Source organism: Capra hircus (genome assembly GCF_001704415.2).
Source record: "Capra hircus breed San Clemente chromosome X unlocalized genomic scaffold, ASM170441v1, whole genome shotgun sequence".
Classification (NCBI taxonomy): domain Eukaryota; kingdom Metazoa; phylum Chordata; class Mammalia; order Artiodactyla; family Bovidae; genus Capra; species Capra hircus.
In genome coordinates this window covers 49,349,538-49,376,925 of record NW_017189517.1, presented here as the reverse complement: position 1 = coordinate 49,376,925, position 27,388 = coordinate 49,349,538, and the positions used below count along the sequence as shown (strand labels likewise).

The following is a 27,388-nucleotide window of genomic DNA, read 5'->3' as shown; positions in this document are numbered from 1 at the left end:
TGTTAAAATTTTCTATTTCTTATTGGTTCAGTTTTGGAAGGTTATACTTTTCTAAGAATTCATCCAATTCTTCCAAGTTGTCCATTTCATTGGCATATAGTTGCTGATAGTAGTCTCTTATGATCCTTTGTATTTCTGTTATCTGTTGTGATTTCTCTGTTTTCATTTCTAATTTTGTTGATTTGATTCTTCTCATTTTTCTTTTCTTGAGGAATCTGCCTAATGGTTTGTCTATTTTATCTATCTTCTCAAAGAACCAGCTTTTAGCTTTTTTGATTTTTGCTATGGTTTCCTTTGTTTCTTTTGTATTATTTTCTGCCCTAATTTTATGATTTATTTCCTTCTACTAAAACTGGGGTGCTTCATTTCTTCTTTTTCTAGTTGCTTTAGGTGTGAAAGTGAAGTCTCTCAGTCGTGTTCGACTCTTTGTGACCCCACAGACTGTAGCCTAGCAGGCTCCATCCGTCCATGGGATTTTTCAGGCAAGAGCACTGGAGTGGGTTGCCATTTCCTTTGGCATTTACCAAGGCTAGATTTCTGGCCCAGGATGTGACCTATCCTCGAGAAGGTTCTGTGTGCACTTGAGAAAAAGGTGAAATTCATTGTTTTAGGGTGAAATGTCCTATAGATATCAGTTAGGTCTAACAGGTCCATTATATCATTTAAAGTTTGTGTTTCCTCGCTAATTTTCTGTTGAGATGATCAATCCATAGGTGTGAGTGGGGTATTAAAGTCTCCTACTATTATAGTGTTACTGTTAATTTCCCCTTTCATACTTGTTAGCATTCGCCTTACATATTGTGGTGCTTCTATGTTGGGTACATATATATTTATAATTGTTATATCTTCTTGGATTAATACTTTGATCATTATGTAGTGTCCTCCTTTGTCTCTTTTCATGACCTTTATTTCAAAGTCTATTTTATATGATATAAGTATTGCTACTTCTGCTTTCTTTTTTCTCCATTTGAGTGAAATATCTTTTTCTAGCCATTCACTTTCAGTCTGTATGTATCCCTAGGTTTGAGGTGGGTCTCTTGTAGACAGCATATATAGGGGTCTTGTTTCTGTATCCATTCAGCCAGTCTTAGTTTTTTGGTTGGGACATCTGACCCATTTACATTTAAGATAATTATTGATAGGTATGATCTCATTGCCATTTACTTTGCTGTTGTGGATTTGAGTTTATAAACCTTTTCTATGTTTCCGGTCTAGAGAAGATCCTTTGGCATTTGTTGAAGAGCTGGTTTGGTGGTGCTGAATTCTCTCATCTTTTGCTTATCTGTAAAACTTTTGATTTCTCCTTCATATTTGAATGAGATCCTTGCTGGGTACAGTAATCTGGGTTGTAGTTTTTTCTCTTTCATCACTTTAAGTATGTCCTGCCATCCCCTTCAGGACTGAAGAGTTTCTATCAAAAGATCAGCTGTTATCCTTATAAAGGATCCCCTTGTATGCTATTGTTTTTCCATTGCTGCTTTTAATATTTGTTCCTTGTGTTTGATCTTTGTTATTTTGATTAATATGTGTCTTGGGATGTTTTGCCTTTGGTTTATCCTGTTTGGGACTTTCTGGATTTCTTGGACTTGGGTGGTTATTTCCATCCCCATTTTAGGGAAGTTTTCTACTATTATCTCCTCAAGTATTTTCTCTTGCCTTTCTTTTTGTCCTCTTCTTCTGGGACTCCTATGATTCGAATGTTGGGGCATTTAACATTGTTCCAGATGTCTCTGAGCTTCTCCTCATTTCTTTTAATTCTTTTTTCTCTTTTCCTCTCTGCTTCATTTATTTATACCAGTCTATCTTCCACCTCACTTATCCTATCTTCTGCCTCAGTTATTTGTTGCCTACTCTGGGTTCCCTCCAGAGTGCTTTTGATCTCAGTTATTGCATTATTCATTATTGATTGCCTCTTTTTTATTTCTTCTAGGTCCTTGTTAATATTTTCTTGCATCTTCTAAATCCTTGTCTCCAGACAATTTATCTTTAACTCTATTTTGTTTTAAAAATTTTGGACCATTTTTACTATCATTTTTCTGAATTCTTTTTCAGGTAGACTCCTTGTCTCCTCCTCTTTTGTTTGGATTGGTGGGTTTTATCATGTTCGTTTACCTGCTGAATATTTCTCTGCCTTTTCATCTTATTTAGGTTGCTGTGTCTGGGGTGGCCTTTCTGTATGCTGGAAGTTTGTGGTTACTCTTTATTAAGGAGGTTCCTCCCTATGGGTGGGATTGGACGAGTGGCTTGTCAAGGTTTACGTTACGGAATCTTATATTGCTGTTCTGGTGGGTGGAGCTGGATCTCTTCTTTCTGCAGTGCAATGACGTGTCCAGTAGTGTTTTCAGTTGTTTATGGGTTTAGAAAGACTTTTGGCCTCCTGTATTTTTGGACTCAGGTTTATGTTCCTGATTTGTCAGAGAATTAGCTTGGTATGTCTTGCCTGAATTTTGTTGGCTCTTGAATGGAGCTTGGTTTCAATGTAGGTATGGAAGCTGTTGGATGAGTTTTGTCAAGTAATGTCCCTTGGAGTAAGGAGTTCTCTGGTGTTCTCAAGTTTTGGATTTAAACCTCCTGTTTCTGGCTTTCAGTCTTATTCTTACAGTAGTCTCAAGACTTCTCCACCCATACAGCACTGATGATAAAACATCTAGGTTAATGGTGAAAAAATTCTCCACAGTGAGGACACCCAGAGAGGTTCACAGAGTGACATGGAGAAGAGAAGAGGGAGAAGGGAGATAGAGGTAATCAGGAGGAGAACGGGGGGATCAAAAGAGGAGAGAGTTTTCTAGCCAGTAATCAGTTCCATATCTGCTCTCCACAGTCTAGAACACTCAGAGATGTCCACAGAGTTCCATAGAGAAGAGACGAGGGAAAAAGGAGATAGAGGTTACCAGGAGGAGAAGACGGAGAGTCAGAAGGAGAGAGACCAATGTAGCCTGTTATCAGTTCCCTGAGTTTTCTCCACAGCCCAGAATACCCAAAGAGATTCACAGAGTTAAGTAGAGAAGAGAAGGGGGAGGGAGGAGATAGAGGTGACCCTGGGGAGAAAAAGGAGAAAAAGATTAGAGAGCAATCAAGCTAGTAATCAGACTCCTAAGTAAAAATGGGTACTGAAGATTGGATTCGTAAAGGTACAGAATTGATAACAAATGCCAAAAAGCAAGGATGAAAAATCTAGAGTAGACTTTAGACTCTCAAAATACAATATTAAAAAAAAGAAAATTGCAAAAGTTATATATAAAAATAAATATGAAATTTGCTTTAAAAATAGGGTATTTTTTTTCAAGGTAATCAGTTCAGTTCAGTCACTCAGTCGTGTCCGACTCTTTGCGACCCCATGAATTGCTGCATGCCAGGCCTCCCTGTTCATCACCAACTCCTGGAGTTTACCCAAACTCATGTCCATCAAGTTTCAAGGTAATAGTAGGTTTTAAAAATGAAAATTAAAGTGTAATAAAGAATTTAAAAATAAAAACAAAATTTTAAAGTTAAAAAATGATAATGTTAAATATATCTAGGAATTTCTCTGGAGCTGTTGAGGGCAGTGTGTGGTCAGTTCAGTTTCAGATATTTCCTTGTTCCACCTTATACTTCTACTCAAGGTCTATAAGTCCCTTCCAGTGTAGCCAGTGCTAACTACAGGATTTTAATCAGTTGCACCTGTCACTTCCAAAGCCGTTCCCTCTTCTTTGTTTATTTTGGCTTCCTCTGTTTGCAAGTCTCTTTAGTATCTAACTTCCGCCCTGACACAAGTGTGCGAAGGTGGTCATTTATTTAGGCTCGCTTATTCAATTGTGCTGCGGGGAGGGAGGAACACTACAAACAAATATCACTGGCATGTGTTGGGAGTGCATGGAGTGTCTGGGCCACACTGGGTTTCCCCCCTCTCACAGTGTGTATGCTTTCCCGGTCTACAGTGCTGTCTCCAGGTTGTTCTGCCAGGGAATTGTAAAAGGCAAGCCCTGGGTTGTGTGCAATTCCCATATCTATGCCATTCAGATTCAGGTTCTTGGGTACTCCACAAAGGCACAGACTCAGTTGGGCCTGCATTTTGTGCCCTTCCCTGGTGCTAGCAGCTAGGCCAACAAGATGCTTGGCGAGTGCACTCTACCCAGCTGAGCAGTGCATCTTATCACCTCCCCAATCCCAGCCCCTCCATTTCCTTGGTGTGCAGTGTGAGTGTCATCTCAGGTGTGCTGTGCATCCTTTCTGGGGTGCTGATCCATGGCTGTGACCCTCCTGATGGATGTCAACATTCCAGGATCCCAGGAAGACTTAGTTAGCAACTGAGAGTCTGCTCGCAGTTTGGTAGGGGATGCCATCTCTGGGGCCAAGTCTGCCCCTTTCCTTCTGGCTCTGGCTATTTCCTGCTTGCCTCCCTGACTCCAGTGGAGATGGACCAGTCTGTAGCCTGCTAACTCTCCTCTGATATTCGCTCAGTCCTTAATTCTGTGAGCGGGCCTGGCATTGCCTTTGGTTAGAGCTTTACACAGGAAAGTATTCTCTCTCTCTCTCTCTCTCTCTTTCCTCTTTTTGTTTTCCCCCCTCTCTGGCTATCCCAGGGTTTGGGTTCCTATCTAATGTTAGCCCTCTGGGATTGCCCTCAGGGCATTCAGACAAGGTCCTTACCCTAAGCAATGCAACCCATGCCTCCCTGCTCATCCCTGCTTGCTTGTGGTGGATGTGAGCATCTGGGCTACTTCTCTGCTGGGAGTTGCAGTTAGGCACATAATCTGTGGGTTTTATTTATTTATTTTTCCCCTTGGTTATGTTGCCCTTTGATATTCCAAAACTGCCCACAGACCCGCTGGTGAGAGGGTTTCCTGGTGTTTGGAATCTTCTGCTCTTTTAAGACTCCCTCCACAGGACGGGTCTCCATCCCTAACTCTTTTGTCTCTCTTTTTACCTTTCATAATTTGTCCTACTTCCTTTAGAAGACAATGGGCTCCCTTTCTGGGTTCCTAGTGTACTCTGCCAGAATTCAGAAGTTGTTTTGTGGTATTTACTCAGCGGTCAAATGATCTTTTGATGAATTTGTAGGGGAGAAAGTGGTCTCCCCTTCCTATTCCACTGCCATCTTAGGACCGCCCCCTACATCACTATTGACCATATTCCTTACATGGTACGTTGCATCCCCATGACTTATTTATTTTGTAACTTAGCATTTATACCTCTTAACTTCCCTTACCACCCACACCACCCTGTTTCTCTCTCCCCTTACCAACCTTCCCTCTTATATCTATGACATCTATGACTTTGTTTCTGCTTTGTACCTTTAGTGCTTTTAATAATTTTTTAAAAACTCTTATTTACCTACTACAACATTCAGAAAACTAAGATCATGGCATCTGGTCCCATCACTTCATGTCAAATAGATGGGGAAACAGTGGACACAGTGGCTGAGTTTACTTTTCTGAGCTCCAACATCACTGTGGATGGTGATTGCAGCCATGAAATTAAAAGACACTTGCTCCTTGGAAGGAAAGTTATGACCAACCTAGATAGCATATTAAAAAGCAGAAACATTACTTTGCCAACAAAGGTCCACCTAGTCAAGGCTGTGTTTTTTCCAGTAGTCATGTATGGGTGTGAGACTTGGACTATGAAGAAAGCTAAGGGCTGAAGAATTGATGCTTTTGAACTATGGTGTTGGAGAAGACTCTTGAGAGTCCCTTGGACTGCAAGAAGATGCAACCAGTCCATCTTAAAGGAGATCAGTCCTGGATGTTCATTGGAGGGACTGATGTTGAAGCTGAAACTCCAGTACTTTGACCACCTGATGCAGAGAGCTGACTCATTTGAAAGGACCCTGATGCTCTGATAGATTGAGGGCAGGAGGTGAAGGGGACAACAGAGCATGAGATGGTTGGATGGCATCACTGACACAATGGACACGGGTTTGGGTGGACTCTAGGAGTTGATGATGGACAGGGATGCCAGGTGTGCCTCCCACGCCATGAGGTCGCAAAGAGTCAGACACAACTCAGCGACTGAACTGACTGACTGAACTGAATGTATATTTTTGTAAAAGGCACATATTTTTGAATTATCCTACTCTCCAGGAGCTGTGTTCAGGGTCAGCTCTATAATTTTCAGAGCCTGATGCAAAAAGCAAATGTGTCTTTTGTCTATGGTCTGTCACTGCCACACTGTTTTTCCAGTGGCTGAAAGTGAAAGCTGCTAAGTCGTGTCCCACTCTGTGACCCATGGACTATACACTTCTTGGAATCCTCCAGGCCAGAATGCTGAATTGGGTAGCCTTTCCCTTCTCCAGGGAATCTTCCCAACCCAGGGACTGAACCCAGGTCTCCCGCATTGCAGGCAGATTATTTACCACCTGAACCACAAGGGAAGCTCTAGAATACTGGAATGGATAGCCTTTGCCTTCTCCAGGGAATCTTCCCAACCCAGGAATCAAACCAAGGTCTCCTGCATTGCCATCTGAGCTATCAGGAAAGCCCCTTTGAAAATCACTCAGTCATGTCCGACTCTTTGCAACCCCATGGACTATACACTCCATGGAATTCCCCAGGCCAGAATACTGGAATGTGTAGTCTTTCCCTTCTCCAGGGGATCTTCCCAACGCAAGGATCAAACCCAGGTCTCCTGCATTGAAGGTGGATTCTGGATTCTCTACCACTGAGCCCACTGTTTTATATTCCTACCAGCAAGACATGAGTTCTAGTTTCTTCCCATCCTTGCCAATACTGCTTCCACTTTAGTGGGTGTGAAGTAATATCTCATTATGGTTTTAATTGGCATTTCCCTGACGAATAATGGTGTTGAGTATATTTTCATGTGTTTATTGATCATTTGTAAGTCTTCCTTGCATAACTATCCATTGAAATATTTTGCTGATTTTTAAGTTGCTTCTTTATATGTTTTTGACATGTCTCTTACCAGATATAATATACAATTATTTTCTTCAATTCCATAGGTTCTCTTTCCAGTCTCTTAGTGGTCTCTTTTAAAACATAAAGATTTTTGACTTTTGGGTAAATATAGTTTATCTAGTTTATTTTTCATTCTTTTGTTGATTGTGTTTTTTCCCCAAATGATCAATCATTTTTATTGAAACTAGCAACAAATTTCAATTATGACTTTAGTGTTGCAACTAAAAAGACTCTGTCTAACCCAACATCACAAAGATTTATACCTACATTTTCTTCTAAGAATTTTATAGTTTTAGGTCTTACATTTAAGCTTATGATCCATTTTTAGCTAAGTTTTTTAATATGGTATAAGAAAGGAGTCCAACTTCATTTTTTATATGTGATTATATAGTTGTTCCTGTCTGATCACAGTGTTCTACTGGAATGTAGAAATGCTAGCATAACAGATGCTAAGGTGGCCTCAAGCTTGTTTCCTCCCTCCCTTCTTTTAGTCATAGAATTATAAATATATTTCAAGCCATGGCCAAAATGAGGTTTATGGGATAAAAGAAAACAGTACAGAGAGCTGAGCACAGCCACAGAAACTTGGAAGTATAGTGTTAAATATTATAAGTTTCACAGTCTTTAATTCAACCTTCTTTAAAAATTGAAACCAAAGCAAGAGTTTTAATAACAAAAGTCAATGCAAGATCTAGAGGAGTTGGGAACATAATAAAATCAACTATCTCATATCAGAAAACATTATCAGTCACATATTTTAAAGACTTGAAGGATGAAGGCCTAAGCCAGTTTGGGGGTAAAAGTCCTTTCATTTTATATATCTATATATAGATATAAACATATATGTTCTTTATTTTATAAAACTGACTACTTTGCTTAACAAAGAATCTCTCTCAATTCTACTCTAACTTCATTTTTGCCAGACAAATGGGTGTAGATGGATATTTCATTTAACCTTGTTTGTATACCATCTATATTAGTGAATTTAAGTTTTATTAAAGGTTTGTTGCCCATATATATTTTCTCTTTGTGAATTTCTTATTAATATAGGAGGCTTCTTAAATATATGAGATTACAAAATGTCTACCAGAATCTGGTGTAGCTTTACAGTTCATTATTTCCTGAAGTCGTTGCCAAAGATTTTCCTTTTCTAGTAGTTTCATAGGTATTGTTTTTAAATAAATACTTTTTTGATTTTATAGAAATTATATATTTACATCATAAAAAATTCAAACACAGAAAAATACAAAGAAGTAACCCAAACTCACTCTAAACCTTATCACCTTGAAATATCCATTATTAATATTTGGATACCAGAACTCTTTTCATGAATATTTTAAAAGGCAACTCACTGCCTTTTTCAATGAAGGTATCAAAAAGTTGTCAATTTGATAGTACAGAATGTATGTAGACTAGTACACAGATTAATAAGGTTTCTTTACAGTTTAAAACAATATTTACAATTTGTCTAATTAATAACAAACATTAGGTAAAATGAAAGCAATCGTTAGACATTTACAGCAGTTTGGCATCATATAAGAAAAAAATCTGAATGGGTATTTGCACATTTGGCTATGTAGAAACACCCAGATACATTTATAGAAAGATAGCATTCTTGAATATTGACTGTGTTGTCTCTTTATTCCTATATTATCAAACTAACAATTTACCCTGTGATAATTCAATTTTAATGCATAGTCAAAGAAAGACCTATTGCCTTTCATTGAAAATAATGTGTTACCAATCATATTTTGTCCTATAGCATAATTTTGACTGGTTTGTATAATTGCATATAAAATCTCCCATGGAGGCATTTCTGTCTTAAAATTGCTCCATGCACCAGATGAATTTTCTGGAAACCACTTGGTTATATATTTCTCACTCCCAAGAAAAATGTGAGCAAAATAATTTTGCCCATATATCTATAAGCTGTGAATCAGCATATTGATGGTGATATCATGGATCATACTTGTGAACAAAAATATAAGTGCTCATATCCGTCATGGATATTTAGATATTTTGCATGTAATGTCTTTCTTTTATCAATTTTAAACTCAAATTACTACCCAAGCAAAACAGAGAATTTGTTTAGTGAAGAATATGCCTCCTGAGAAACCTGTATGCAGGTCAGGAAGCAACAGTTAGAAATGGACATGGAACAAAAAAACTGATTCCAAATAGGAAAAGGAGTACATCAAGGCTGTATATTGTCACCCTGCTTATCTAAATTATATGCAGAATATATCATGAGAAACGCTGGGCTGGAAGAAGCACAAGCTGGAATCAAGATTACAGGGAGAAACATCAATAACCTTAGATATGCATATGACATCAACCTTATGACAGAAAGTGAAGAGGAACTAAAAGGTCTCTTGATGAAAGTGAGAGTGGTGAGTGAAAAATTTGGCTTAAAGCTCAACATTCAGAAAACAAAGATCATGGCATCTGGTCCATTCACTTCATGGGAAATAGATGGGGAAATAGTGAAAACAGTGTCAGACTTTATTTTTTTGGGCTCCAAAATCACTGCAGATAGTAATTGCAGCCATTAAATTAAAAGATGCTTACTCCTTGGAAGTAAAGTAAGACCAACATAGATAACATATTGCAAAGCAGAGACATTACTTTGCCAACAAATGTCCGTATAGTCAAGGCAATGGTTTTCCAGTGGTCATGTATGGATGTGAGAGTTGGACTGTGAAGAAAGATGAGCACCAAAGAACTGATACTTCTAAACTGTGGTGTTGGAGAAGACTCTTGAGAGTCCCTTGGACTGCAAGGAGTTCCAACCAGTCCATTCTAAAGGAGATCAGTCCTGGCTTTCAAAAGGCAAAATGATAGGATACCAAAAGAGGAACTCCCCAGGTGATTAGGTGCCCAATATGCTACTGGAGATCAGTGGAGAAATAACTCCAGAAAGAATGAAGGGATGGAGCCAAAGCAAAAACAATACCCAACTGTGGATGTGACTGGTGATAGAAGCAAGATGCGATGCTGTAAAGAGCAACATTGCATAGGAACCTGGAATGTCAGGTCCATGAATCAAGGCCAATTGGAAGTGGTCAAACAAGAGATGGCAAGGGTTAATGTTGATGTTCTAGGAATCAGCAAACTTAGATGGACTGGAATGGGTGACTTTACCTCAGATGACCATTATATCTACGACTGCAGTCAGGAATCCCTCAGAAGAAATGGAGTAGACATCATGGTCAACAAAAGAGTCCGAAATGCAGTACTTGGATGCAATCTCAAAAATGACAGAATGATCTGGATTCATCTCCAAGGACCATTCAATATCACAATTATCCAAGTCTATACCCCGAACAGTAACATTGAAGAAACTGAAGTTGAACGGTTTTATGAAAACCTACAAGACCTTTTAGAACTAACACCCCCAAAAGATGTCCTTTTCATTATAGGGGACTGGAATACAAAAGTAGGAAGTCAAGAAACACCTGGAATAACAGGCAAATTTGGCCTTGGAATGCAGAATGAAGCAGGGCAAAGACTAATAGAGTTTTGCCAAGAAAATGCACTTGTCATAGCAAACACCCTCTTCCAACAACACGAGAGAAGACTCTGCACATGGACATCACCAGATGGTCAACACCAAAATCAGATTGATTATACTCTTTGCAGCCAAAGATGGAGAAGCTCTATACAGTCAGCAAAAAGAAGACCAGGAGCAGACTGTGGCTCAGATCATGAACTCCTTATAATCAAATTAAGACTCAAATTGAAGAAAGTAGAAAAAAACCGCTAGACCATTCAGGTATGACCTAAGTAAAATCCCTTCTGATTATACAGTGGAAGTGAAAAATAGATTTAAGGGGCTAGATCTGACAGACAGAGTGCCTGATGAACTATAGAATGAGGTTTGGGACATTGTACAGGAGACAGGGATCAAGACCATCCCCATGGAAAAGAAATGTAGAAAAGCAAGATGGCTGTCTGGGGAGGCCTTACAAATAGCTGTGAAAAGAAGAGAGGCAAAAACAAAGGAGAAAAGAAACAATATAAGTATCTGAATGCAAAGTTCCAAAGAATAGCAAGAAGAAATAAGATAGCCTTCCTCAGTGATCAATGCAAAGAAATAGAGGAAAACAACATAATGGTAAAGACTAGAGATCTCTTTAAGAAAATTAGAGATACCAAGGGAACATTTCATGCAAAGATGGGCTCGATAAAGGACAGAAATGGTCTGGACCTAACAGAAGCAGAAGATATTAAAAAGAGGTGGCAAGAATAAACAGAAGAACTGTACAAAAAAGAGCTTCACGACCCGGATAATCATGATGGTGTGATCACTAATCTAGAGCCAGACATCCTGGAATGCGAAGTCAAGCGGGCCTTAAAAAGCATCACAATGAACAAAGCTAGTGGAGGTGATGGAATTCCAGTTGAGCTCTTTCAAATCCTAAAAGATGATGCTGTGAAAGTGCTGCACTCAATATGCCAGCACATTTGGAAAACTCAGCAGTGGCCACAGGACTGGAAAAGGTCAGTTTTCATTGCAATCCCGAAGAAAGGCAATGCCAAAGAATGCTCAAACTACCGCACAATTGCACTCATCTCACATGCTAGAAAAGTAATGCTCAAAATTCTCCAAGCGAGGCTTCAGCAATACATGAACTGTGAACTCCCTGATGTTCAAGCTGGTTTCAGAAAAGGCAGAGGAACCAGAGATCAAACTGCCAACATCCACTGGATCATGGAAAAAGCAAGAGAGTTCCAAAAAAACCACCTGTCCTGCCTCTTGAGAAATCTGTATGCAGATCAGGAAGCAACAGTTAGAACTGGACATGGAACAACAGACTGGTTCCAAATAGGAAAAGGAGTACATCAAGGCTGTATATTGTCACCCTGCTTATTTAACTTATATGCAGAGTACATCATGAGAAATGCTGGGCTGGAAGAAACACAAGGTGGAATCAAGATTGCCAGGAGAAATATCAATAACCTCAGATATGCAGATGACACCACCCTTATGGTAGAAAGTGAAGAGGCCCTAAAAAGCCTCTTGATGAAAGTGAAAGAGGAGAGTGAAAAAGTTGGCTTAAAGCTCAACATTCAGAAAACCAAGATCATGGCATCTGGTCCCATCAATTCATGAAAAATAGAAATGGAAACAGTAGAAACAGTGTCAGACTTTATTTTTTGGGGCTCCAAAATCGCTGCAGATGGTGACTGCAGCCATGAAATTAAAAGACGCTTACTCCTTGGAAGAAAAGTTATGACCAACCTAGATATAGTCAAAAGCAGTGACATTACTTTGCCGACTAGGGTCCGTCTAATCAAGGCTATTGTTTTTCCTGTGGTCATGTATGGATGTAGAGTTGGACTGTGAAGAAGGCTGAGCACTGAAGAATTGATACTTTTGAACTGTGGTGTTGGAAAAGACTCTTGAGAGTTCCTTGGACTGCAAGGATGTCCAACCAGTCCATTGTGAAGGATGCGGGGGACTGCCCGTGAAGGGTTAAGTCTTGGGAGCTGCTCGGCATTATGCAGAGCCTTAGGCACGTCCCTAAGCTCCCTGTCCCGCCCCCCTGAAGAATTTACTACCCTTAAGGCTCCGGGACGTCTAGTTCTTGCAACATTTCATAGAAGATAGATTAGCTTTGTTAGAAGATAGATTATCTATTTGTGATCTGTACACAATGGTAAGGGTCTTGTGATTGTATCTGGAGATTAAGAACAATTTTGTGAATGTTAGAAGTCACGTACTTTATCCTATATATACTGCAGCACAATAAAGGAAGGCATCAGCCATTTTGGTCTGATCCTCTCAACCCCATCTTTTGTCTCTCTCTTATTTTTCTTAGCGGGGACGCTCCGTTCTCTCCCTGTGCAGGTGCGACTCTTGCTTGTGCTGGCCGCGGCAGGTGGCGCCCAACGTGGGGCTCGATTTTGACAGTTTTCCTCGCCACTACTCTTATTAGCTGAAAAGAGTGAGTATATAAGTATACAAGTGAATTTAAATTGAGGAGGAGTAGTAAGGTATATAGTTGAGAGTATAAATATGGGACAGACGCATAGTCGTCAATTGTTTGTACATATGTTATCTGTAACGTTGAAACATCGGGGAATTACTGTTTCCAAACCTAAATTAATCAATTTTTTTTCATTTATTGAGGAAGTTTGCCCTTGGTTCCCCAGAGAAGGTACAGTAAATTTAGAAACATGGAAAAAGGTAGGGGAACAAATTCGGGCTCATTATACTCTACATGGCCCTGAAAAGGTCCTTGTTGAAACTTTATCCTTTTGGACACTAATTCGTGATTGCCTGGACTTTGATAATGATGAATTAAAACATTTAGGAAATTTATTGAAACAGGAAGAAAATCCTCTACATGTTCCTGATTCGGAACCCAGGTATGCTGTTCCCAAGGGAGTTGAAGGCGACCCTCCGTTTTCTAAATTATCGCGTCCTTCAGATAATGATGATTCACTTTCATCCACAGATGAGGCGGAATTAGACAAAAAAGCTGCTAAATACCATCAAAAAGATTGGGGTTTTTTAGCACAAGAAAAGGGGGCGTCAACATTTAAAGATGATTTGATTGAATGTTTAAAAAACCTCACTGTTGCTTTACAGAGTTCAGGAATTAAGCTTCCCATTAGCAACTCTAAATCTCCTTCTGCTCCGCCTCTTCCCCCTTCCTATGCTCCTTCCGTTATAGCAGGTCTCGATCCCCCTCCGGGGCCTCCTCCTCCTCCTCCATCTGAGATTATGTCTCCGCTGCAGAAGGCATTGAAACAAGCACAATGACTTGGTGAGGTCGTCTCCGATTTTTCTCTTGCTTTTCCTGTCTTTGAAAATAACAACCAGCGTTTTTATGAAGCGCTGCCTTTCAAACAATTAAAAGAGTTAAAGATTGCTTGCTCACAATACGGTCCTACCGCTCCATTCACTATTGCTATGATAGAAAATTTGGGTACTCAAAACCTACCCCCAAATGATTGGAAACAAATAGCTAGGGCCTGTCTTTCAGGGGGAGATTATTTACTATGAAAATCTAAATATGCTGAACAGTGTGCTCGTATAGCCGATGTCAATCAGCAACAAGGTATACAAACTTCCTACGAAATGTTGGCTGGTGAAGGTGCTTTCCAGGCTACTAATACTCAACTTAACTTTTTACCTGGTGCATATGCACAAATATCAAATGCAGCTCGACAGGCATGGAAAAAACTTCCTAGCTCCAGTATTAAGACAGAAGATCTCTCAAAAGTCTGACAGGGACCTGATGAGCCTTATCAGGACTTCGTGGCACAGCTCTTAGATGCTATAGGATGCCGAAGCGCCGCGCTGGATCCTGGAGAGGCTGCGGATACAAAACGGGGCGGCTGCGGCTTTTTGGGCATACATTCCCGATCCACCTACGATTCAATCATTAGGATGGGATAAAGAAGTAGTACCTGTCTATGTCAATGATACAAGTCTTTGGGAGGAAAATCAGATATTCATATTTCTCCCCAGCAAGCTAATATCTCTTTTTATGGTCTTACTACACAATATCCTATGTGCTTTTCTTATCAATCACAACATCCTCACTGTATACAGGTGTCAGCTGATAAATCTTATCCTCGAGTGACTATTTCTGGCATTGATGAAAAAACCGGAAAAAGATCGTACCGTGACGGAACCGGACCTCTCGACATTCCGTTTTGCGACAAACATCTAAGCATCGGCATAGGAATAGACACTCCTTGGACTTTATGTCGAGCCCGGGTTGCGTCAGTGTACAACATCAACAATGCCGATGCCACCCTTTTATGGGATTGGGCACCTGGGGGAACACCTGATTTCCCTGAATATCGAGGACAGCATCCACCCATTTTCTCTGTAAACACTGCTCAAGTATATCAAACAGAACTGTGGAAACTTTTGGCTGCTTTTGGTCATGGCAATAGTCTATATTTACAACCCAATATTAGTGGGAGTAAATATGATAATGTAGGAGTTACAGGATTTTTATATCCCAGAGCTTGTGTCCCTTATCCATTCATGCTGATACAAGGCCATATGGAAATAACACTGTCATTAAATATTTATCATTTAAATTGTTCTAATTGCATACTTACCAATTGCATAAGAGGTGTTGCTAAAGGAGAACAAGTTATAATAATAAAACATGCTTTTGTAATGTTACCTGTTGAAATAACTGAAGCTTGGTATGACGAGACTGCTTTAAAATTGCTACAACGCATTAACACGGCTCTTAGCCGCACTGAAAGAAGTGTGAGCGTGATTGTTCTGGGTATAGTATCTTTAATCACCCTTATAGCAAATGCTGTCACCGCTTCTGTATCTTTAGCACAATCCATTCAAGCTGCTCATACTGTAGATTCCTTGTCATATAATGTTACTAAAGTAATGGGAACACAAGAAGATATAGATAAAAAAATGGAAGATAGATTATCAGCTTTATATGATGTGGTTAGAGTTCTAGGAGAACAAGTTCAGAGCATTAGTTTCCGCATGAAAATCCAATGTCATGCTAATTATAAGTGGATTTGTGTTACAAAAAAGGCTTATAATGCATCTGATTTCCCGTGGGATAAGGTGAAAAAACATCTACAAGGAGTATGGTTTAATACTAATGTTTCTCTAGATCTATTGCAATTGCATAATGAAATTCTTAATATTGAAAATTCTCCAAAAGCTACTTTAAATATAGCTGATACTGTTGATAATTTCTTACAAAATTTATTTTCTAACTTCCCTAGCCTTCATTCACTGTGGCGAAGCATAATTGCTGTGGGCGCGGTTCTGACTGTTGTGCTTATATTGATTTGTTTAGCTCCTTGCCTTATTCGTAGCATTGTTAAAGAATTTTTACATATGAGAGTTCTGATACATAAAAACATGTTGCAACACCGACATCTTATGGAGCTTTTAAAAAAATAAAGAGAGGGGAGCTGCGGGGGACTGCCCGTGAAGGGTTAAGTCTTGGGAGCTGCTCGGCGTTATGCAGAGCCTTAGGCACGTCCCTAAGCTCCCTGTCCCGCCCCCCTGAAGAATTTACTACCCTTAAGGCTCCGGGACGTCTAGTTCTTGCAACATTTCATAGAAGATAGATTAGCTTTGTTAGAAGATAGATTATCTATTTGTGATCTGTACACAATGGTAAGGGTCTTGTGATTGTATCTGGAGATTAAGAACAATTTTGTGAATGTCAGAAGTCACGTACTTTATCCTATATATACTGCAGCACAATAAAGGAAGGCATCAGCCATTTTGGTCTGATCCTCTCAACCCCATCTTTTGTCTCTCTCTTATTTTTCTTAGCGGGGACGCTCCGTTCTCTCCCTGTGCAGGTGCGACTCTTGCTTGTGCTGGCCGCGGCAGAAGGAGATCAACCCTGGGATTTCTTTGGAAGGAATGATGGTAAAGCTGAAACTCCAGTACTCTGGCCACCTCATGGGAAGTGTTGACTCATTGGAAAAGACCCTGATGCTGAGAGGGATTGGGGGCAGGAGGAGAAGGGGACGACCGAGGATGAGATGACTGGATGGCATCACCGCCTAGACGGACATGAGTTTGAGTGAACTCCGTGAGTTGGTGATGAACAGGGAGGCCTGTCGTACTGCCATTCATGGGGTCAGAAAGTGTCAGACATGACTGAGTGACTGAACTGAACTTAATTGAATGCTCGCTTACAAATTTTATGCCTTTTTCACGCGAAGAAGTAATGAAAGACTCCCTTGCATTCTCCCTACTGGCCTGGTTTCATTTGAAGTTGACAAATCTGAAACTGGTAGAAATGTTATTAAGGGAAGCCCAAACTACAACTAGGCAATGCCTCCTGTCTCTGAAGAAAGACCAGTCTCAAACAATTTCTACTATTGTATAATGTATCTAATAATAGTATCTACTTCATAGGATTGGGAGCATTCAGTGAGATAATCCATATACAGCACTTAGAATAGGAGTCAGCATAGTAAGCACACCACAAATATTGGCTATTATTATCCAATGCTATACAAATAAATTGGCCATTTCCTTTTCAAACTAGTGAGATACTTTTTGACAAGAGGTTTCTGGCAGATTTTATGATACCAATGACCAAAGTGTACACAAGACTCTACTGAAGAATAGTGAAGAAAGGCCTTCAGTGTATAACTCAATGTCTTTTCATGAATTATCTTTTTCTCGAAAGGTAGAAAGCCAAACTCACTGTCTTCCTTAAAACATTTCATTTATTTGTGTTTTCATGTTTTGTTCTGATGCCATTTGCTTTCTCTTTTTTCTCAGCCATCCAGATTCAACCCAAAGTGCTTTTTTCCTTAATGAGTCAAATAATATAGATTTGTATATTTTTGTTGTTGTTCAGAACAAATATTTCGGATTTCCAGGAATTCCACCTTCACCTGGTGTTTCATAAACTCGGGTTTCTGCCATTCTGTGGTTGTACTGTCTATTGTTCTCCAAGATTTTCATGTGCATTAAGCTACAAAAGAGCTATTAAGAGGCAGAATAGAGACTGAACTGTAAATTCCTGTTAACCAAAGATAGATTGAAACTTACAAAAAATAACTCTCATATATTTAAAATGATATTCACAGCAAGTGAAAAAGTACAAAAACTGAGTCTAGAAACCTGGTTCTGAATCTAGACTCTGTAGTGTGCTGACTAATGGCAGAACAGCTAATTACCATATGACCCTGAAATCTCAATCCTGGGAAACCAGGATTGGTTTCTCAACCCTGAGAAAACCACAATTAAAATGAAATGTACCCCCATGTTCATTGCAGCGCTAGTTACAAAGGCCAGGGCATGGAAGCAACCTAAATGTCTGTTGACAGATAAAGAAGTTGTGGTACATCTATACAATGGAATATTACTCACCCATAAAAAAGGAATAAAATTGGGTCATTTGTAGTGATGTGGATGAACCTAGGGACTATCATACAAAGTGAAGTAAGTCAGAAAAAGAATCTTGTATATTAACACATATATATGAAATCAAAAAACGGTACAGATACACCTATTTGCAGAGCAGGAATAGGGATGCAGATGTAGAAAATAGACTTGTGGCAATGACACAGTAGGAGAAGGAGTAGGTGAGATGAATTGAGAAAGTAGCACTGATATATATACACTGCTGCTGCTAAGTCGCTTCAGTCGTGTCTGACTCTGTGTAACCCCATAGACGGCAGCCAACCAGGCTCCCCTGTCCCTAGGATTCTCCAGGCAAGAACACTGGAGTGGGTTGCCATTTGCTTCTCCAATGCATGAAAGTGAGAAGTGAAAGTGAAGTCACTCAGTCATGTCCGACTCTTAGCTACCCATGGACTGTAGCCCACCAGGCTCCTCCATCCATGGGATTTTCCAGGCCAGAGTACTGGAGTGGGGTGCCATTGCCTTCTCCGACACTACCCTTTATAAAACTGATAGCTAAAACCCAAAGATAATATCAAAAAATTACTAGAGCTAATCAGTGAATTTAGCAAAGTTGCAGTATATGAAATCAATACACAGAAATCACTTTCATTTCTATATACTAACAATGAAAAATAATAAAGAGAAATTAAAGAATCAATCCCATTCACTGTTGCAATAAAAAGAATTAAATATCTAGGAATAACCTTACCTAAGGAGACAAAAGAACTGTACACAGAAAATTATAAGACACTAATGAAAGAAATCAAAGATGATATAAACAGATGGAGAGATATTCTATGATTCTGGATGGGAAGAGTTAATATTGTGAAAATGACTATACTACCAAATGAAATCTACAGATTCAATGTGATCCCTATTAAATTACCAATTACACTTTTCCCAAAACTAGAACAAAAAATTCACAATTCATTTGGAAACACAAAAGACCCTTAATAGCCAAAGCAGTCTTGAGAAAGAAGAATGGAGCTGTAGGAATCAACCTTCCTGACTTCAGATTACGCTACACAGCTACAGTCATCAAGACAGTATGGTACTGGCACAAAAACAGAAATCTAGACTAACGGAACAAGATAGGAAGCCCAGAAATTAACCCATGCGCCTATGGGTACCTTATTTTTCACAAAGGAGGCAAGAATATACAATGGAGCAAATAGAGCCTCTTCAATAAATGGTGCTGGGAAAACTGGACAGTAAAGGGATGAAATTAGAAGACTTCCTAACACCATACATAAAGAAACACAAAACCCTCTTGCACTGTTGTTGGAAATGTAAATTAATAGAGCCACTATGGAAGATGGTATGGAGATTCCTTAAAATCTAGGAGTAAAACCACCATATGACCCAGAAATCCCAAGGCATATACCCTGAGGAAACAAAAATTGAAAAGGACACATGTATGTGATTGTTCATTGCAGCACTATTTACAGTCACTAGAACATGGAAGCAACCTAGATGTCCATCAACAGATGAATGGATAAAGATGTTTTTGTACATATACACAATGGAATATTACTCAGCCTTAAATGGGAACATATTTGAGTCAGTTCTAATGAGGTGGATGAACCTAGAACCTATTATACAGAGTGAAGTAAGTCAGAAAGAGAAAGATTAATATCATATTCTAACGCATATATATGGAATCTAGAAAAATGATACTGAAAAATTTGTTTACAGAGCAGCAATGGAGAAACAGACATAGAGAATAGACTTAAGGACATGGGCAGAGGGAAGGAGAGGGTGAGATGTATGGAAAGAGTAACATGGAAACTTACATTCAGTTCAGTTCAGTCACTCAGTCGCGTCCAACTCTCTGAGACCCCATGAATCGCAGCACGCCCGGCCTCCCTGTCCATCAGTCCCTGAGCCCAGAGTTCACTCAGACTCACGTCCATGGAGTCAGTGATGCCATCCAGCCATCTCATCCTCTGTAGTCCCCTTCTCCTCCTGCCCCCAATCCCTCCCAGCATCAAAGTCTTTTCCAATGAGTCAACTTTTGGCATGAGGTGGCCAGAGTACTGGAGTTTCAGCTTTAGCATCATTCCTTCCAAAGAACACCCAGAACTGATCTCCTTCAGAATGGACTGGTTGGATCTCCTTGCAGTCCAAGGGACTCTTAAGAGTCTTCTCCAACACCACAGTTCAAAAGCATCAATTCTTTGGTGCTCTGCCTTCTTCACAGTCTAACTCTCACACACATACATAACCACAGGAAAAACCATAGCCTTGACTAGACGGACCTTAATCGGCAAAGTAATGTCTCTGGTTTTGAATATACTATCTAGGTTGGTCATAACTTTTCTTCTAAGGAGTAAGCGTCTTTTAATTTCATGGCTGCAGTCACCATCTGCAGTGATTTTGGAGCCCCCGTTTCCACTGTTTCCCCATCTAGTTCCCATGAAGTGATGGGATCAGATGCCATGATCTTCGTTTTCTGAATGTTGAGCTTTAAGTCAACTTTTTCACTCTCCACTTTCACTTTCATCAAGAGGCTTTTTAGTTCCTCTTCACTTTCCGCCATAAGGGTGGTGTCATCTTCCATATGTTAAATATATAGCTAATAGGAATTTGCTGTGTGGCTCAGGAAACTCAAACAGGGGCTCTGTATCAACCTAGAGGAGTGGAATGGGGAGGGAGATGGAAGGGCAGTTCAAAAGGGAGGGGATATATGTACATCTATGGCTGATTCATGTTGAGGTTTGACGGAAAACAACAAGCTTCTGTATAGCAATTATTTTTTAAATAAAATTAATAAATATATATATATATATATATATATATATATATATATATATATATATATAAAACCCTAACTAACAGGAAGTTGCTGTATAGCACAGAGAGCTCAGCTTGGTGCTCTCCGATGACCTACAGGGATGGGATGGGGGTTGGGAGGGAGGGATGATTCACATTGTTGTATAGCAGAAATTTACACAACATTGTAAAGCAATTATACTCCAATTTAAAAGTAAAAAAAAGACACATATATATATGTGTTTAACTAGCTTACTTTTTCCCATTTAACAATAACAATACTTTTAGGTATAATGAGAACTTTAATTTTTACAAAACATGAAGAGAAGGAAAAAAGGTATCTAGATATGGCATTTTGTGGTGAAAATTATTTCCTACACATATTAAAATAAAGCAAAGCTACATAGGCTTTTCTCATGGCTCAGATGTTAAAGAATTTGCTTGCAATGTGGGAGACCTGGGTTTGATCCCTGGGTTGGGAAGATCTCCTTGAGGAGGGCATGGCAACCCACTGCAGTATTCTTGCCTGGAGAATCCCCATAGACAGATGAGCCTGGCAGGTACAGTCCATTGGGTCACAAAGAGTCAGATATGACTGAGCAAATTAAGCACAGTACAGCATTATGAATAATCTAAAAATGTTTTAGGTCAAAAATAGGTTTAGAAAGTATCTGTAGACTAATATACTATATAGACAGATATGAAAAACTAAAGAAGTTATTTAGAGCATCCTATCTGATTGAAATACAATAAATACAGTAATAAGAGATGGATCATTCTCTGTGACTTACATCTGTGACAATTTTTTTTTCTTTTTCCTCCTGGTTGCATAAGTAGGCTACATTTCCCAGGCTTCTTTGCAGTTCCATGTGGCCCAGGGACCAAATTTGGCCAAAGAATGTGAGCAGAAACAAAGTATGTCACTTTCAGGACCTCTAATAAAAAACCCTTCTCTGTACTCCATTCATCTTTAAAAGTGTATCTTACCACTCTTCTCCTCCATGGAGGTTTCTTTGAGTAAAATGCTCCTTCAGTTCTCCTCCTTTAGGTTTTTGATCACATGATACCTTTTATCATTCATTTTGCTTTAATTATTTTAGACCTGCCTCACTAATCAAATTATAAGTTTCTTAAAGGCAAGGATCATATCTTCTAATTGCTTTGTACCTTCCACAGGGCCTAGCCCATAGTAGATTTTCAATATTTGTTGATTAAACTGTGTGACCTTGGACAGTCTCTTACCTTAATGCTAATGTTCTCTTTATAGTGTTGCATAGAGCTCTCACAAGGTAGAAAAAAATACCTATATGCCTGTATAAAGATAATACCACCATGAAAGAAGCTAACTTGGAAATAGAAAATTATATATTTCCACATTTGTTTTAATGATGTTCTGCTTGTGTTTTGCTTGGAGGGTAGTTTTCCTGAATGATGAGGGTACCATGAATTACTTTGACCTTCGATACAATCTGAAAATTAGGCTCAACAATATAAGGCCTTGTAAACACTTCTTAGAAGCTTGGTCTTGTATTTTCTTGAATGATAGTTTACCAGAGTAAAACTGCTGCTAAAGAAACTATATCATGAAATTTTAATACATTGTTCAATAGTTTGGTAGCTTTGGGCTATTGACATTCTAGGAACTACACTCACGTCCGTTAAGGAAGTGATGAAATTTGAAACTGCTTTTTCCTTTTCACAACATGTAGCAATTTAAATCTGGAATACCAGACTTGTAATAAACAACACTCATTTTAATCATTTTTTCTCTCTTTTTTTTTTATTTCTGACATCTTTGTTTCTTACAAAAAATTACCATCCATTTGTTCTAAGATTTGTACAAAGACCGCCACTCTATTTTTTTCCACTCTATTTAATAACAAAACTTTCACAGTACAGAGCTACATGTACTTTCAGTATTGTTCCAGGTCTTTGCCTTAGCTATTATTTAATACCTTATTCAAAAATCAAAGCACTGGATAGGTTACTTTATATGAACCACTAAGTTATACATTAAATATTTGTTAGAGGAATAATAAGGAACTACCATAATTTTTTAGACTTATGACTTAATACAAATCCAGCTTAGTCCACAATCATAATAATTATTGAAATTCAATTGCCTTATTTATATCATAGAAAACATTCTATCAAGTATGTCTTTTAAAGGGAAGAAATTTTTCTCTCTTTTGTAAGTTAAAATCTTAGAATATTCAGGTTCAAACATTTGAGAATTTTTGGTTAAGCAGCTTCATTTTTGATATTGGAAACTGAGACTTCAAATGATAAATAACTTGTCCAAGATTGCACAGATGCATAAATGCAAAGCTGAAATTAGAATCTAAGTGTTTTAATTCCTTTCCTCAGGCTCCTTCTACTACATTATATAGGCAAATCAAATTGAAGTGATTTAAGCCTTTATAGCTATAACTTTCCCAATAGTCCTATTTTGCTCTTTGGAGCAAGATAGAGTTAATTGTTTCTTCTGCCAAATACAATTCCTCACACAGCTAAAAACTGATGGTGTCATTCAACAACCCCCCCCCCACCCTGTGCCTCCGCCCATGTTTAATCTACGTACTTCATGCATGTGACCTGCTCAGTCAGGACAGACTCTTTGCAACTCCATGAAATGTAGCCCGCCAGGCTCCTTTTTCCATGGAATTTTCCAGGCAAGTGTGTTGCCATTGGAATGTGTTGCCATTTCCTATTCCAGAGAATTTTCCTGACTCAGGGCTCAAACCCGCATCTTTTGCATCTCCTGCATTGGCAGGCGAATTCTTTGTCACTGCACCACATGGACAACAAAATAACTTATATCCCTGGTTATTCTCTTCTGGACAGTCATTTGTCAAAATCTCTCCTGAACTAAACACCCATAAACTTAGATGTGATATCAACCTAACCTTAATTTCTTCCCTGCTTAGATTTTTCTTCTTTCTACAACAACATTTTAAATTAAATATTATTATTATCTCCATGTTACACATGAAAAGATAGAGATTTGGAGATGTTAAGGAACTTGTCCATAGTCATCTTGCATATAACCTTGTGTAGTCATTGTATATTGTTCTAGTATATTCCTCAGTTCAGTTCAGTTCAGTTGCTCAGTCGTGTCCAACTCTTTGCGACCCCATGAATCGCAGCATGCCAGGCCTCCCTGTCCATCACCAACTCCCGGAGTTCACTCAGACTCATGTCCATCAAGTCAGTGATGCCATCCAGCCATCTCATCCTCTGTTGTCCCCTTCTCCTCCTGCCCCCAATCCCTCCCAGCATCAGAGTCTTTTCCAATGAGTCAACGCTTCGCTTGAGGTGGCCAAAGTACTGGAGTTTCAGCTTTAGCATCATTCCTTCCAAAGAAATCCCTGGGCTGATCTCCTTCAGAATGGATCTCTTTCCAGTCTAAGTGACTCTTGAGTCTTCTCCAACACCACAGTTCAAAAGCACCAATTCTTCAGCGCTCAGCCTTCTTCACAGTCCAACTTTCACATCCATACATGACCACAGGAAAAACCATTGCTTGACTAGAAAGACCTTAGTGAGTAAAATAATGTCTCTGCTTTTGAATATGCTATCTAGGTTAGTCATAACTTTTCTTCCAAAGATCCCTAAAAATCAACTGAGAAACATGTATTTATTAAGCACCTGCTATGTAATAAATACAACTATATCTATAAAATGCCTTCCCTCACTGCTTTCAAGGAAATTGCATTCTGGTTGAAGTTACATAAAGATCTGTTAGAAAGTGATATAATATAAATGGCAAAAATAATGGTGGTGTTTAGAGGAAGGAAGAAAAGAGGAAGAAAAAAATCCTCTAGCATTTAAACATTTATTGTATATTCATCGTGTGCCAGGCGTTTTGTTGTCTATTTTTCATACAAAATATAAATCCTTAAAAAAGTACAATGATTCAATCACTACCTACCCCATTTTAAAGTAAGAAAATTAATTCTGAGACTCAAAGGGAGACTGGAAGAAGAAAAGCAAGAGATATAAAAGGTGCAAGATGCATTTATTAGGTAAAGAATTAAACAGTGTAATTGGAGGGAGTTCATATCGGGGAATAGCAAGAGATAAAACTGCAATCCATAGTAAGTAAATGAGTTGAATTTCAAAGGTGTTATTCCAGAAGCATTGGAAACGGTTTCAATGTCATATGCTCTAATACTTCAGTACTTCTGAGTCTAATAAAGAGAAGAGCCTTGCACCCCTGCTCGCCACAATTTTCAGTTTGGTGGTGTATGGAAGGGGGAAAAGAAGAATGTTGAAATGTCAAGAGACTTGCTTTACATGACCAACTGGAATATGGGGACTCTTTCTCCCTTAAGTTCACCTGTCTTTCAAGATTATTACTAACATCCCGAAACTGTATCTCAAAGTACATGTACTTTTATATATATAACGGTGAGTAGTACAATTTTGGCTTGAGAAATAGGTGGTAATGCAAATATATTGACCTCATACATTAGTGAGGTAAGAACTCTGACTTCTCAGCAAACTGAGGCTCTTAAAAAATCAATCTATGCTATCAAGGTCAATCTTTTATGCTAAGTCGCTTCAGTCATGTCCAACTCTTTGTGACCCTATGGACTGTAGCCCACCAGACTCCTCTGTTCATAATGGAACTTTCAGATTCCCTGTTGGGTCAGCAGTAGAGAACGTGCCTGCAATGCAGGAGACACAGAAAACATGGGTTTGACCCCTGAATCGGGAAGAAATGGCAACCCCAGAGAAAGAAATGGCAACCCACTCCTGTATTCTTGCCTGGGAAATCCCATGGACACAGAAGCCTGGAGAGCTATAGTCCATGGGGTTGCAAGAGTCAGACACAACTTAATGACTAAACTACTACCACATCAATGGAATTTTCTGGCCATTATGTAAAACCTATATCCCTAAATTTCCTGCTGTGTCACTTTGTAAAAGTACTTCCCATTTCATCATTATAGTATCAATCCTTTGTTTTAAAGAATTGTACTTATAATGTTACCCTAAAACTGTACCTTCAAATCCAGTTGCAAGGATAGATCATAGATCAAACATTTACTTGTTAGCATGAAATCTGTTTTTAGATAATCTAACAAAGTCTAAAGATATGTTCTCTAACATGAGAACCTCTAGCCACATAAGATTTCCTTAAATTCAAATTTAAAATATTTAAAATTAAGAAATATAAAAGTTTAACCCCTCAGTCACACTAGGCCTTTTAAGTGCTCAGTTGGCAAATGTGGCCGGTCACACCATACTGGACAGTGAAGATATAGAATATTCACATAATTGGCAAAAAGCTCTACAGAACAAAGATGGTCTAATGGTAATGTTTTGGGAGTAACAGGAAGTTGGAAAGGATCAGCACCTAGGAATACATCCTGAGAACAGCAGACTCAGGGTAGGGACCTGTTGTAAAAGTAAGATTAAAGTAAGATATTCAATTAAAGTAAGGTACCTGGATTAAAATAAGGTATTTAATGTACTAGTCATAATTATACTGTCCTCTGGTCATGATCACATCCTTCATCTAGATTGTCATGTAAAATCTATATTCCTAAGAGACCAGTAACCCAGAAATATCACTCTGCTGCTTAATATGAATAAGCAATTCAGATTAACTGCTTAGTATGAACTTAATATATGAAACTTATGATAAATCCATAGCATCACCTTCATGTTTAGAATATATTGATTTTTTTTAAAAAAAGAATATATTGATTAATATTATGGGTGTGTCAATTTCAAGGGCTTTCAGAGACCAATCTTTAAAAACTAATAGTTTTACTCTATTGCAGAATATATTGTGTGTTGTATAACTATTATGAGGCAAGAACTTCTCAATGATTTTTATTAATGAGATATTAGTTGTTGAAATGAATTTACAGCAAGTATACTGGAGTCATATTTTATCCAGAGTTGACTTAAAACTAGGTGACATCTGAGAGCATCACATACATATTTGTATTTAACATTTATTTTCATGTTGTTTACTAGATCATTAAATTTTATTTCTTGGAAGTATATGCATTGCTATCTATATATGAGATGATAAGCCTGCATTAGCAGATGGATTCCTTACCACTGTGCCACCTGGGGAGCCCTATTTTATGTGAATGTATTAATATCACAAATTAATATATTCATTTACCAGGTGATATACATCTTGGTTGTTTGTTATTCCACGGAGTTTTGTCCTTGTACCTATACTCTTTTCAGTGTTATACATTCATTCTTGATTATTTCATTAGTACTAATGGTGTTAAATATTTTAACCGGTACAATGCTGATTCCACAAATTCCATAACCAATCCAGACTGATTTCCCTAGCTACAAATATCATAAAGGCAAAATTGAATTCATCATCTAATTTTTACAGTCATCCAAATATGCTACTCTCACCCTTATCTCAACCTACTACCTACCCAGTTACTCAAGCAGAAACTTGAGAATTAGCATAGGTTCCTCATGTCAGCTAGTGATGAAATTCTTAGTTGTATTTCTCTTTTAGATTAGATGCAGTTTAAAGGTTGAGCCACTCCAGTTTTTTAACTTATATTCAAGTGGTAGGGAATACTTCTAAAGAAGTGATCATAAGGAATGTGAGTAAATGATTTGATTGTGTTACATCCTGTTCAATTTAATGGGGTGAAATACAGTGTTATTACTTCACTCATTAATAGTAAATGTCAGAATATAAAATCCCTAGGGATCAACAGAAAGACTTCAACAGTCCTTCAATGGGACATTTATCTAATAATATCTACCCAAGTTTAGGATATGTTTGAATCTGACTATAGTCAGATTCATGTTGTTTGCAATATATATCTGCCTCTCCATC

At 38.5% G+C, this 27,388-nt stretch overlaps 1 protein-coding gene across 1 annotated transcript in view; it reads left to right on the top strand.

The window, feature by feature from the left end:
* LOC108634447 overlaps positions 1 to 15,835 on the top strand; it is a 52,478-nt gene extending 36,643 nt beyond the window's left edge. The window contains 3 exon segments of the mRNA XM_018044116.1: positions 14,186 to 14,333; positions 14,336 to 15,795; positions 15,797 to 15,835. Coding sequence (XP_017899605.1) covers positions 14,186 to 14,333; positions 14,336 to 15,795; positions 15,797 to 15,835 — 1,647 coding nt within the window.
* Positions 15,836 to 27,388: the final 11,553 nt, after the last annotated feature.